The sequence below is a fragment of the Lissotriton vulgaris genome, chromosome 9, assembly GCF_964263255.1.
Source record: "Lissotriton vulgaris chromosome 9, aLisVul1.2, whole genome shotgun sequence".
NCBI classification, from domain to species: domain Eukaryota; kingdom Metazoa; phylum Chordata; class Amphibia; order Caudata; family Salamandridae; genus Lissotriton; species Lissotriton vulgaris.
The window spans coordinates 1,139,169,283-1,139,182,748 of record NC_141697.1 but is presented as its reverse complement, the minus strand read 5'-3'; the positions used below and the strand labels follow the sequence as shown (position 1 = coordinate 1,139,182,748).

Sequence of the window (13,466 nt, the reverse complement as noted above, 5' to 3'; positions counted from 1 at the left end):
TCCTGCCTCTCCTCTCTGCCCCTGCGTTGTATCCTGCCTCTCCTCCATGCCCCTGCGTTGTGTCCTGCCTCTCCTCTCTGCCCCTGCATTGTCACCTGCCTCTCCTCTCAGTCCCAGCGTTGTGTCCTGCCTCACCTCTCCCCCTTGTGTTGTGTCCTGCCTCTCCTCTCCGCCCCTGCGTTGTGTCCTGCCTCTCCTCTCTGCCCCTGCGTTGTGGCTTGCCTCTCCTCCCTGCCCCTGCATTGTCCTGTCTCTCCTCTCTGCCCCTGCGTTGTCCTGCCTCTCTTCTCTGCCCCTGCGTTGTGTCCTGCCTCACCTCTCCCCCCTTGCGTTGTGTCCTACCTCTCCTCTCTGCCCCAGCATTGTGTCTTGCCTCTCCTCTCTGCCCCTGCATTGTGTCTTGCCTCTCCTCTCTGCCCCTGCGTTGTCCTGCCTCTCCTTTCTGCCCCTGCGTTGTCCTGCCTCTCCTCTCTGCCCCTGCGTTGTCCTCTCTATCCTCTCTGCCCCTGCATTGTGTCCTGCCTCTCCTCTCTGCCCCTGCGTTGTGTCTTGCCTCCCCTCTCTGCCCCTGCGTTGTGTCTTGTCTCTCCTCTCTGCCCCTGTGTTGTCCTGCCTCTACTCTCTGCCCTGCGTTCAGTCCTGCCTCTCCTCTCTGCCCCTGGGTTGTGTCCTGCCTCTCCCCCTGCCCCTGCGTTGTGTTCTGCCTCTCCTCTCTGCCCCTGCGTTGTCACCTGCCTCTCCGCTCAGTCCCTGTGATGTGTCCTGCCATACCTACCCCCTTGCGTTGTGTCCTGCCTCTCCTCTCTGCCCCTGTGTTGTGTCCTGCCTCTCCTCTCTGCCCCTGCGTTGTGTCTTGCCTCTCCTCTCTGCCCCTGCGTTGTCCTGCCTCTCCTCTCTGCCCCTGCGTTGTCCTGCCTCTTCTCTCTGCCCCTGAGTTGTGTCCTGCCTCACCTCTCCGCCCTTGCGTTGTGTCCTGCCTCTCCTCTCTGCCCCTGCGTTGTGTCCTGCCTCTTCTCTCTGCCCCTGCGTTGTGTCTTGCCTCTCCTCTCTGCCCCTGCGTTGTGTCTTGCCTCTCCTCTCTGCCCCTGAGTTGTCCTGCCTCTCCTCTCTGCCCCTGCGTTGTGTCCTGCCTCTCCGCCCCTGAGTTGTGTCCTGCCTCTCCTCTCTGCCCCTGCGTTATTACCTGCCTCTCCTCTCTGCCCCTACGTTGTATCCTGCCTCTCCGCCCCTGCTTTGTGTCCTCCCTCTCTGCCCCTGCGTTGTGTCCTGCCTCTCCTCTCTGCCCCAGCGTTGTCACCTGCCTCTCCTCTCTGCCCCTATGTTGTGTCCTGCCTCTCCTCTCTGCCCTGCGTTGTGTCCGGCCTCTCCTCTCTGCCCCTGCCTCTCCTCTCTACCCCTGCGTTGTGTCCTGCCTCTCATCTCTGCCCCTGCGTTGAGTCCTGCCTCTCCTCTCTGCCCCTGCATTGTCACCTGCCTCTCCTCTCAGTCCCTGCGTTGTTCTGCCTCACCTCTCCCCCCTTGCCTTGTGTCGTGCCTCTCCTCTCCGCCCCTGCGTTGTGTCGGGCCTCTATTTCCTGCCCCTGCGTTGTGTCTTGCCTCTCCTCTATGCCCCTGCGTTGTGTCTTGCCTCTCCTCTCTGCCCCTGCGTTGTCCTGCCTCTCCTCTCTGCCCCTGCGTTGTCCTGCCTCTTCTCTCTGCCACTGCATTGTCCTGCCTCTCCTCTCTTCTCTGCCCCTGCGTTGTAGAAGACCTGGCACATGTTACTTGAGGCACACTGGTGTGGTGGTGTTAAAGACAGGGGCACTGCTTTCAGAGTCTTTGGTTTCTAAGGGGGACTCCATTCACCTGCCAGCTCTTTCACAGGAGCGCAACATTTCCATGGTCCCCCATTTCACCAAAGCTTCCATTCCAGACGACAGACCCTGGTGTCTCACAGAGGATCACCACAAGACCACACAGACACACACCACACACACACACACCACACACACACAACACCACACACATAACACTACATACATAAGACCACAAACAACACCACACACAAACACCACACACACACACCACACACACACCCCACACACACACACACACCACACACACACACAACACCACACACAAACACAACACCACACACACAACACCACATACACAAAAACACACACTCACCACCACACACACACCACCAGCCGTCGGTGCACACTTTCAAAAGGCACACACAACACCAGCCGTCACTGTACGCTTTCACCAGGAACACACACACACCACCAGCCATCAGTGCACGCTTTCACCAGGCATATACAACACCAGCCGTCATTGCACGCTTTCACTAGGCACACACACCACCAGCCATCTGTGCACGCTTTCACCAGAAACACACAACCAGCAGTTGTCAGTGCACGCTTCCACCAGGCACACACAACTCTAGCCGGCAGTGCACGCTTCCACCAGGCACACACACCATCAGCCATCAGTGCACAATTTCTACAGGCACATACACCACCAGCCATCAGTACACACGTCAATTGTTAACGCATCCACAATTAACTATTGTAGCAATTGCAGTATGGCACACTTTACTTTTAAACATATTCATCTAAAGCGCAGCATGCCACCATTGCTACAATTCAAATCCAGCCCACATAATTCCACTACACACCACATGCATACACTTCATAACACATGGCGAAAAGACATTGCCATTTACAATGCCATTAGCTGAAACTCAAATAAATCTGAGACCTATTGCATTTCCAATGCTTGTTAAGGAATATTATTGTATTTTAAAAGTTGACACAAATTTTTTTTCACATAGAATCACCAATGTTATCCTATGGCAGGAAATTCACTTAGATCCTGGATCCAGCACTGGTGCATCTCGTGTAAATAGTTGAAAGAATACATTTAAGTCACACAGGCGATTTTTTAGGAATATTTGTAGTTTGTGAAAATAGACACTTGGAAACTTTTCTGGTGAAATTCCTATGGAAGGAAATACAAGTTACTGGCAAGTACAGTTAGAATTACTTTTCAGGGTCAGTGATGGGCTAAAAGATTCAGCTCTGGGTTCTCTCCTGATAACAGGTGAGCAAATCGGAATTTGTTGTTTGGATGATTTTAGGTGAATATTTTAAAGTTCCAAAACTACACACTTACAAGAATTTCTAAATTAAACCAGTCAATGTTAGCCTATGAAAGGAAATTCAAGTTACTGGTAAGTATGGTTAGAATTACTTTTCAGGATCAGTACTGGGCTCAAAGATACAGCACTTAGGTCTCTTCTGATAACAGGTGAGTAAATCGGAATTCATAGTTTTGCTGATTTTATAGGAATATTTTAAAGTTCCAAAACTCCACACACTGAAGAATTTCCAAGTGAAACCAGTCAATGTTACCCTATGGAAGGAAATTCATTTAGTAGGTAAGTAGTGTTATCGTTACTTTTTCTTACTCAGAGGTGGATCCTAGATCCAGCACTAGTGCATCTCCTGTAAATAGTTGAAAGAATGCATTTAAGTCATACAGGCGATTTTTAAGGAATATTTGTAGTTTGTGAAAATAGACACTTCATTCATATGGAAGGAAATACAAGTTACTGGTAAGTACAGTTAGAATTACTTTTCAGGGTCAGTGATGGGCTAAAAGATGCAGCTCTGGGTTCTCTCCTGATAACAGGTGAGGTAATCAGAATTTGTTGTTCGGATGATTTTAGGTGAAAATTTTAAAGTTCCAAAACTCCACACTTGGAAGAATTTCCAAGTGAAACCAGTCAATGTTAGCCTATGGAAGGAAACTCAAGTTACTGGTAAGTATGTTTCGAATTACTTTTCAGGATCAGTACTGGACTCAAAGATGCAGCACTGACGTCTCTCCTGATAACAGATGAGTAAATCGGAATTCGTAGTTCAGCTAATTTTAGAGGAATATTTGTAAGTTTAAAAAATCGACAGAAACTTTTTCAGCAAAAAGTAGGCAGATATTCTATGGAAGGAAATTCAAGTTTCTGGTAAGTACGGTTAGAATTACTTTTCAGGATCAGTACTGGGCTCAAAGATGCAGCACTGAGGTCTCTCCTGATAACAGGTGAGTAAATCGGAATTTGTAGTTTGGCTGATTTTATTTTGATCCACTATACATAGAGCCACTTTCCTACACCATCCCCTCCCTTCACCACTGTCTAAACGCGCCCTGTGTCCGTTTTAATTTGGGAGATTAAGGGGCACATGCATCAACCTATTTAGGAAGTGCAAACGGTGCGAATTGGTAAATTCAGCCGTTTGCGCTTCCTAAATACGTTTTTGGGATGCATGAAACAAATTTTTCTAAATTCGCTTTTTTTTGCATTTCCTAAAAATGCGATTGCATTTAAGGAATCGCATTTGTGCGATTCCTTAAATGCAATGCATCCATTTTTTTCAAAAAATGCGAATTTTGAAATAGGAAGTGCAAATTAACACGAGGTTGACCCTCGTGTTAATTTGCGAAATTCTTTAGGAAAGCACAAAAATGCATTTTGGAAAGTGTCATGTTACAGACACACATGTCCTTAGGACATGTGTGTGTGAAACATGCACTTTAAAATACATTTCAGGGGTGCAGGGGGGGGTCCTTTGGACCCCCCTCTGCACCCTTGTAATGCATCAACAAATTGCGAATTCCAAAAAATAGAAATGCAAAACGGCATTGATTCCTATGGGCCTCTAGGCCCATAGGAATCAATGTAATGCCATTCCTTAATTGCGAAAATAAAAGACCTGCTTCACCACAAAACTTTGGTGTCCGTTTCCCATCTTTGAAGCGCTAAAGGCTGGTGTGCACGAGAAGCTGTGGGAAGTCTTTGTTTTATATATATATATATATATATATATATATATATATATATATATATATATATATATAATTATATCTATATTCATACAAAATGCCTGTGACATAAGAGGCACACTGCAGGTCTCTCCCATCCGGGCTGCAAAGTCTCAGCACGCTTCACCACACTGCATAAAATGACATGCCCGACGCGTTTCTGGGGGGCTCCCCCCCTTTCATCAGGGGCTGCTTCCAGTCAATTCTCGATGTGAGTCACGTGTTTTATGGACGTTTTCCATCAGGCAAATCCCTAGACAAGCATGTGTCTTCATTTAGCTGGAATTATGGGATTTGTAGTCCGTGGTGATACAAGCACATCGAGAGGCTGGGTGCATGATGCTATTTAATTTATACCTTGAGTAGGCTGTTTCTGTGCTTCAGCGCGCTGCAATAAAATGACGAGTCCTGCGCTCCTTCACAGCCAAAAGGTTTGGATGCTTTGAGCTTCATCCCGCCGCTCACCAGTGCAGAGCGACAGGCGATGGTGCTCTCTCCGCGGTCAGGCCACCGCGTAGAAGTATTCATACAAAATGCCTGTGACATAAGAGGCACACTGCAGGTCTCTCCCATCCGGGCTGCAAAGTCTCAGCACGCTTCTCCACACTGCATAAAATGACATGCCCGACGCGTTTCTGGGGGGCTCCCCCCCTTCATCAGGGGCTGCTTCCAGTCAATTCTCGATGTGAGTCACGTGTTTTATGGACGTTTTCCATCAGGCAAATCCCTAGACAAGCATGTGTCTTCATTTAGCTGGAATTATGGGATTTGTAGTCCGTGGTGATACAAGCACATCGAGAGGCTGGGTGCATGATGCTATTTAATTCATACCTTGAGTAGGCTGCTTCTGTGCTTCAGCGCGCTGCAATAAAATGACGAGTCCTGCGCTCCTTCACAGCCAAAAGGTTTGGATGCTTTGAGCTTCATCCCGCCGCTCACCAGTGCAGAGCGACAGGCGATGGTGCTCTCTCCACGGTCAGGCCACGGCGTAGAAGTATTCATACAAAATGCCTGTGACATAAGAGGCACACTGCAGATCTCTCCCATCCGGGCTGCAAAGTCTCAGCACGCTTCACCACACTGCATAAAATGACATGCCCGACGCGTTTCTGGGGGGCTCCCCCCCCTTCATCAGGGGCTGCTTCCAGTCAATTCTCGATGTGGGTCACGTGTTTTATGGACGTTTTCCATCAGGCAAATCCCTAGACAAGCATGTGTCTTCATTTAGCTGGAATTATGGGATTTGTAGTCCGTGGTGATACAAGCACATCGAGAGGCTGGGTGCATGATGCTATTTAATTCATACCTTGAGTAGGCTGCTTCTGTGCTTCAGCGTGCTGCAATAAAATGACGAGTCCTGCGCTCCTTCACAGCCAAAAGGTTTGGATGCTTTGAGCTTCATCCCGCCGCTCACCAGTGCAGAGCGACAGGCGATAGTGCTCTCTCCGCGGTCAGGCTACCGCATAGAAGTATTCATACAAAATGCCTGTGACATAAGAGGCACACTGCAGGTCTCTCCCATCCGGGCTGCAAAGTCTCAGCACGCTTCACCACACTGCATAAAATGACATGCCCGACGCGTTTCTGGGGGGCTCCCCCCCCTTCATCAGGGGCTGCTTCCAGTCAATTCTCGATGTGAGTCACGTGTTTTATGGACGTTTTCCATCAGGCAAATCCCTAGACAAGCATGTGTCTTCATTTAGCTGGAATTATGGGATTTGTAGTCCGTGGTGATACAAGCACATCAAGAGGCTGGGTGCATGATGCTATTTAATTCATACCTTGAGTAGGCTGCTTCTGTGCTTCTGTGCTGTGCTGTATTGAAGCCTTTTAATCAGAGCTTCTGATTAAAAGGCTTCAATAAGAAATTGGTTGTGCCGCTCCCTTTGTGACATAAACTTTAAATTGGGTCAGGATCCGACCCCTGAGCAGAGCACACGCTGTTGAGCGCATTCGCCGTCTGCAGGATCACTTTGTGGCAAAAAAAAAATATATATATATATAGGTAGTTATGTTTAGGACCTATTTTCCATCGGAAATCATTAACATTCTATTTCTAATAACTTTGGTGCCGGTCTACGAATCTTCGAGTATTTTGTACAACTCGTGGGGCACTCCGGTCCGCTCCTATCCTGAAAGTTTTGGGGTGATTTGGCAAGCAGGGGCTGATATATATAATATAACCTTAGATACACAAATTCAAAAATAGAAAGTAACATTTTCAAAAATATAGACATACCAATGCCAGTTACAACAACCTATTCAGTAATTCCAAGATCTACATACACATCCACTCCTTCACCAACAGTCCTATACAGTCACTCATACATGTACTCACTCATCATATATACTCAAACACCTATACATCCTGTTACACACCGCCACTCCATAGTTACTCACACACAGTCACTCATGCTAATAAAAAATCAAACATCCATTTACTTGCATATACAGTTATACACACACCACCACACTTACTTCTATAGAAACTTTCACATACTTACTCATTTAAACAATCTCTTATAGAAACACATACTTATTCATACAGGAACTCTTCCAATCTCCCACTCTCACATATACTCACTTAAATACACCAATACTCACATATACTAGTTTAAAATATATGTAGTTACTTATAAAGACACTATTGAGACAGTCATTGACTAACTAACGCATCTATCCACCCATACAGTCCTACACACATACTGTTGGCAACACATACAAACATAACATAACATGTGTATTTGAAAAGCGCCCGTTCACCCAGAGGTCTCTTGGCGCTGAATAACAGATGTTCATTGTTACCCAACTCAACAGTACTCATTTTATCAACCTCAGATGGATGAAAGGCTGAGTGGACCCGCCGGGATTTGAACCTGTGACCATCAGTTTGAACACAAAGTCCTGCAATGGACGCATTAGTCCACTGAGCCAACAATGACTCATTCATTCATGCATCTATGCACTAAGTAATACCCCCCACTGAACCATACGGACACTCAGACACTCATACTGATCACTCGAAAAACCAAGTAATAACACATATATAGACACTCATGTAGCTACTCACCAACCTATGCAGTCACTTATACACAAAGTGAGAGACTGATACAGATATTAACATATTTAAACATTACTCACTAACCCATGTCATCACTAAGATACACTTCATCAGTGTGTTATACAATCAATTTTACAAAAAAATCATCCATTTAGACACTTATATACCCATTTATTCTTCCATCGACCTTGAGATGTACATATATAAAACATATTTAATTTTCAGAAAAACACACATTCACTGGATGATGTCATCAGTGATGTCATTTGAGATGTCATCAGTGATGTCGTGAGTGATGTCACTGACCGTGTCATGAGTGATGTAATATGTGACGTCATCAGCAGTGCATTGCGGGCTCGCGAGATATAGTTAGCTAAACTAACTATAACGGGGGAATTTCAATGGTTTTGTACGAGTGAAACGTCCAGCTAACTATAACGCCCCTGAAACCTATGGTTTTTTCAGTGAATATATATATATATACACATACACAGATAGATAGATAGATAGATAGATAGATAGATAGATAGATAGATAGATAGATAGATAGATAGATAGATAGATAGATTCCAGTCAGCACTCTTCACCCATTATTTGGTTAATGTGCCATTTACATGTTTCTTCTGCCCACTACAGCAAGGAGCAGTGGGTCAACCCACATCAGCCATTGGGTAATTTTACTCTGTGTTTTGCCAGTTGGCTCCTACACAGGCAAAACATCTGCACACAAAGTAGTTCCCTTCACTGCCAGGCACTACTATGTCAGTTTTCTGACTTCTCTGCTCCACTACTGCCATACTGTATTGGGCAGTGTGTCCGCCCACATCAGCTATGGGCTTACTTTGCTGTTAGGGACAACTTCTGCTCTTTCACAGGGGGCACGTCCTCACACAATGTAGTAGTATGATAAAGTATTGTTCTTGAGATCACTGATCCTTGGCAGAAGCTGCTTCCTGGTGCTCTCCTGATCCAGAGTGTGGGATCCTGTGGATTTGGGCCAGCCCTAGGGTCGCATCCTTTACCCCTGCTGCAGTCGTGGGGTGTGCCACCGCCAAGAAGGGGACAATGGAGGGCCGAGGACCGAGGGAGACCAAGGGGCAGCTGCTCTGAGGACGACTGGCGGCCCCTTTATTGTGCTAGGGCCCGGCTGGTAAGCCTCCATCCTAACAATTCTGGAGGACATCTGGACATCACCAGCTGGGGGATCCCTCCAGGCCCAAGGTCACTGCCCGGGAGTGCAATAACACCCTGAAGGCCGGGCTGAAAGCAAGAACCCCAGCAATTGTGAGAAGATCATGCTGTGAAAGAATGTAATATATATATTTGTTAAACCCTAATCGCTTCAACTTTTCTTAAAATGTAACCTTGAGTGAATTTGCAACTTGTATATATGGAACTCTAACCACTATTATCTTTAGTAGACTTGTGTACTTACGAACATTCTTGTGTGTATGTCTGTTCGTATCTTTAATGTAATTCCTATACTCTGAAGTCCTTAGGTAATGTAACTGGTACTGTTGTAAAGCACTCTGACACTTTAGGGTATAAAAACGCATAAATAAATTAAATTGACAAAGCCAAAAGCGCAGCAGCACCATACTTATTGCCTTTGTAAATGCTTGTTTTTGCTTTCCTCTTCTACTTGGACGTGGTATCCCAAACATGACCCACTCTTGCGCCAAGCGTACTACCCCTTCCCCTGCCCAACCCTCACCTTCTCTACACTCCAGGCCCCTCTTCTGAATGGAAAGAAATGTGATTACGATCCCCAATAATGGGACAGAAAACGAAACTTAATTTGACCCATGCGAGCCGCTGTAGAGAGCAGCGACAAGCAGGAAGTGCTGCTGCATCAGGAAATATGCTGTGTGTTCAGCGGTGCCTGCCTGGGAGGGTTTATCCAGCTCTGTTTGGTCGTCAGTGGAGTTTTGGTCGAACTTCCACGTGGGGTGTGAGCTGATTTCTGTTTTTAATATATGCCATGGCCACTGACCCAGATTCCGAGATGGGGGAGCTGACAGTGGACTGCCTGGTCTGCATTTCTTCCTACCTAAATGCAAAAGAACTGCTTACTGCAGCCATCGTCAGCAAGGTAACACTGTTCGTGGAGGGGCTGAGCGCGTACCACACTCTAGTGAGACTTGTATGAAAGCCAAGAAGAATGATTGTGACCAATGCACCATATGTCGGGGATTGTCCCTTGCCATGTGTGCCCCTCCCTCTCTGTCTGCCTGCTTGAGAATCATTTTCCTTCTGTGAGCTGTCATGGCATGCACTGGCACTCGTACTGCTCACTGTTTACTTTTCTTTAGGTGCGGCACTGGTTGGGCTCGCTGAGTAAGAAACAAAAAAGCTTGTGTGGGAAGGTGATGAACATAGCAAATTCACTGGGCGAGCCACCAGGACGAGTGTATCTTATACACGTCTATTTCACTTAAAGTATGCACGTATTTCTAATTCGTACAACAGATTACATTCCTGCGTTCGGTGACAAAGATAAATTAAGAATTTCGAATCATCAGTGTAGAAAGATTCCAGGAAGAAAGAATGTCCCAGGCAACAGGTTAGCCTGACCGTGCAAAAGAGACAGTTCAGTCAGTGTGATAAATTCACAAGATCATATTTGATGATTTAAATCCAAGCTGAATTTCTTTTTTATTTTAATATATCAACAAAGCTGTTAAAGTTTAATATACTTTTAATTATTTATTGTAATATAAAAGGATTTCATAAGTACTCTTTTTTAAATGCACTGTTAATGAACTGTGTTTTTAATTGTAAATGTGCTTTTATGCTATCACACATATCGAAATAAAGCTTTGAACTAAGAACAATATCATTTGTGCATATGGAGTAACATAACGCTTTTATATTCTAGTGAGGCTCTTGTATTACAATAGTCAATGTTGTAAAAGAAATACTTCTAGGTGCTCCCCATTGTGTCAGTCATAGTGCCTAAGTTCACGCAACGTTGTCGTGTGGTGAAACCAATGTTTGAGCCCAGCTGCCACAGGCACCTCTCTCCTTCCTTCAGTTTTTTTCTCTCCAGAAAATAGTGTATTGTGCTTATTGGTTTTTCAAGAGCTGAATGAGCACACTGTATGCAAGAAATGGCTTGAAAAATACACTTATCACATGGTCAGTCCACCTGACACTGTAGGAAGTATTGCCTGATCCATGGTGGGCAACTGACTATGAATAAGATTCAAAGGGGCATTTGCAGTGCTATAGGTCTCGCATTTGCGAGAGTTGAAGCTATTGGCATTGTAAATGCCAATGTCTTTTATTTATTTGATTTGAAAATTAGCACATAAATAAAAGGTATTGTCATTTGCCAGTAGCTTACACTCTTGTAAATGCGAGACCTATTGCATTTGAAAGAAGCGGCCGCCATTGTCCTGTGCTTCTTGGAAAGTGCACATGACACACTGAATGCTGCAGGAAAGCCTGTTGTGCCTGTAGTAGGAGAAACTCATTAAACCCTTCGCTGCGGGGGTAATTCCCACTCGGTGCAGGGGGGAGGAGGGGGCCGCCACGGTGCTCGTGACGAGCCCAGCTTGTCATGTGTCACAGTAGAGCTGTGCTCATGACAAGCTGGGCTCGTCACAACTCCGCCCACTGATTAATTTGCCCACACAGGCGGGGAATCAATCACGTGTGGGCGGACCCAGCTCGTCATGAGCACAGGTCCTCTGTGACTCTTGACGAGCTAGGCTCGTCATGAGCACGGAAGAGGTTAAAGAAAATAGTGCTTACAGACTAAGTAAGACGTACTGCTTAACAACGGAAGTAAAAGGGCCAGTCCTAATGGGAGGTTACAGTTGAAGACAAGGTGGTACTAAGGGGGGACTAACAAGCCTATTAACGAATCAGAAGCTAGCATTTACATAGGACAATGGCACAAGCCAATAACAAATATGGACAGAGTGGGTGGGGCTTCAAGTCCACACTCTAATACTGCATGCCTCGCAGAGCTGGCATACGCTGCCCAGGCTCAACCCAAAAAGTATAAACCATCAAAGAGAATATATAACATATAGAACAATCTATCATACACAAATTAAAATGCATTTATGTATTTTTTATAAAACTCAGTTACTTTACCTATATTTCTCTAGTGCACGTCTTCTATTTGTACGGTTTTGTAGCACTTTAGGAGTGAGGGTACCCTTCACAGTTCTGGGATTATTGTCGACCAGAATAAAGGGGGTCTGTTGTATGTGGTTAGAGAAAATCGGTCTATCCATTGTCAAGCCATTTATATTGGATAATGGTTGAATAAGCTGTGTCTGATCTTGTCAGGGATCTTTAAAGTGCATTATCTGTATGACTGTGTGTCAAAGGACTGTGTGCATGGTTATCTACAGCTCTACCTGAGAAGGCAGTTCTGTTAAGAAGCATCTTTTGCTGATTATATGTTTGGGGCAGTGTTGTGAGCATGTCGGTTTGGTACGTTCAGGCTCACTTGTGAATGGTTTCAATATGTAAATGGGGGAGAACATGGAAGTGGTGTTGGGGGTACCAGCCCTCAACTGACTATTTACAATGGTGCCCTGTTGTTCACATGATGGTACCTGGGAGCGTCCCTAACGTGTTTTGTCTGTTTAGTGAAATGTAAATATATTTATTTGTTTTTGATATGTGTAATTGTGAAAAACTATGGGAGTAGTGTTGAGGGGACTACCATACCCATCTATTTGGCTCTTGTCACTGGTGCTCTAAAGAGCACATGATTGCACCTGTGGCTCTGTCCAATGTGTTTTTTTCTTTTTGGTTTTGGGAAGAAAAAAATGCCTCAACGGAACTCAATAAATTTCAGTGTTGAATGGCGATCACTGTTTAGAGTTGCCTGATAGCTGTTATGCAAATTAAAACTGTGCTGTAAGTATATGAGACATAGGGCCAGATGTAGGTCGACCAATACCGGTCGGTAACGGCCGAAATTACCGAATTTCGGCCGTTACCGACCGGTATTGGGCTTTTTAGGTCACGCTATTCGATGCGCATGCGCATCGAGCTTGCGAGACTATGGGGGCTTAAACAGACTTTAACGAACTTGCAAGGAATCGTGGCGATTCCTTGCAGTGCCCGTGAAATTCAAGCTCAATGCGCATGCGCATTGAGCCTAAAAGTGCGTGCACATGCCCCCAGCCGTATTTTCCCTCAGGCGCACTCCTCCCACACCCCCGCTCTGCCCCCTCCCCTGCCCGCCGTGTCGCATTTCTCCTCCCCCCTCCCCTTCTCTGCCTTCCCTCCGTCTTGTCTCTTCACTTCGCCGTGCCTCCCCTACTCTCCTCCCCCCTCCTCCTCCTACTCTCCTCCCCACTCTCTCTCTCCCAGCACAACCTTGTTTTAAGATAGCCTCCTCTGGGTCTCGTTTAAACTTGTTATTAAATTCAGTTTTTCACTTTCACACTCACTACACGGTCTCTATGTTTCATTTTTCTGTAGTGCGGTTAATTTTAATTGTGCTGACACTCCAATGCCTTTTTCACACTCAAGACGTACAAAAGCGAGGCAACCCGGGAGTGCTGCGCATATC

At 45.9% G+C, this 13,466-nt stretch overlaps 1 protein-coding gene across 2 annotated transcripts in view; it reads left to right on the top strand.

The window, feature by feature from the left end:
• Positions 1-9,756: 9,756 nt before the first annotated feature.
• Positions 9,757-13,466, top strand: part of FBXW12 (F-box and WD repeat domain containing 12) — a 173,121-nt gene continuing 169,411 nt past the window's right edge. The window contains exon 1 of one of the 2 annotated variants that reach the window (XM_086939172.1): positions 9,757-10,016. In XM_086939172.1, coding sequence (XP_086795298.1) covers positions 9,906-10,016 — 111 coding nt within the window. In that variant the 5' untranslated portion in view covers positions 9,757-9,905. The remainder of the gene's footprint in view (positions 10,017-13,466) is intronic. The other variant, XM_086939173.1, reaches the window with a different exon arrangement.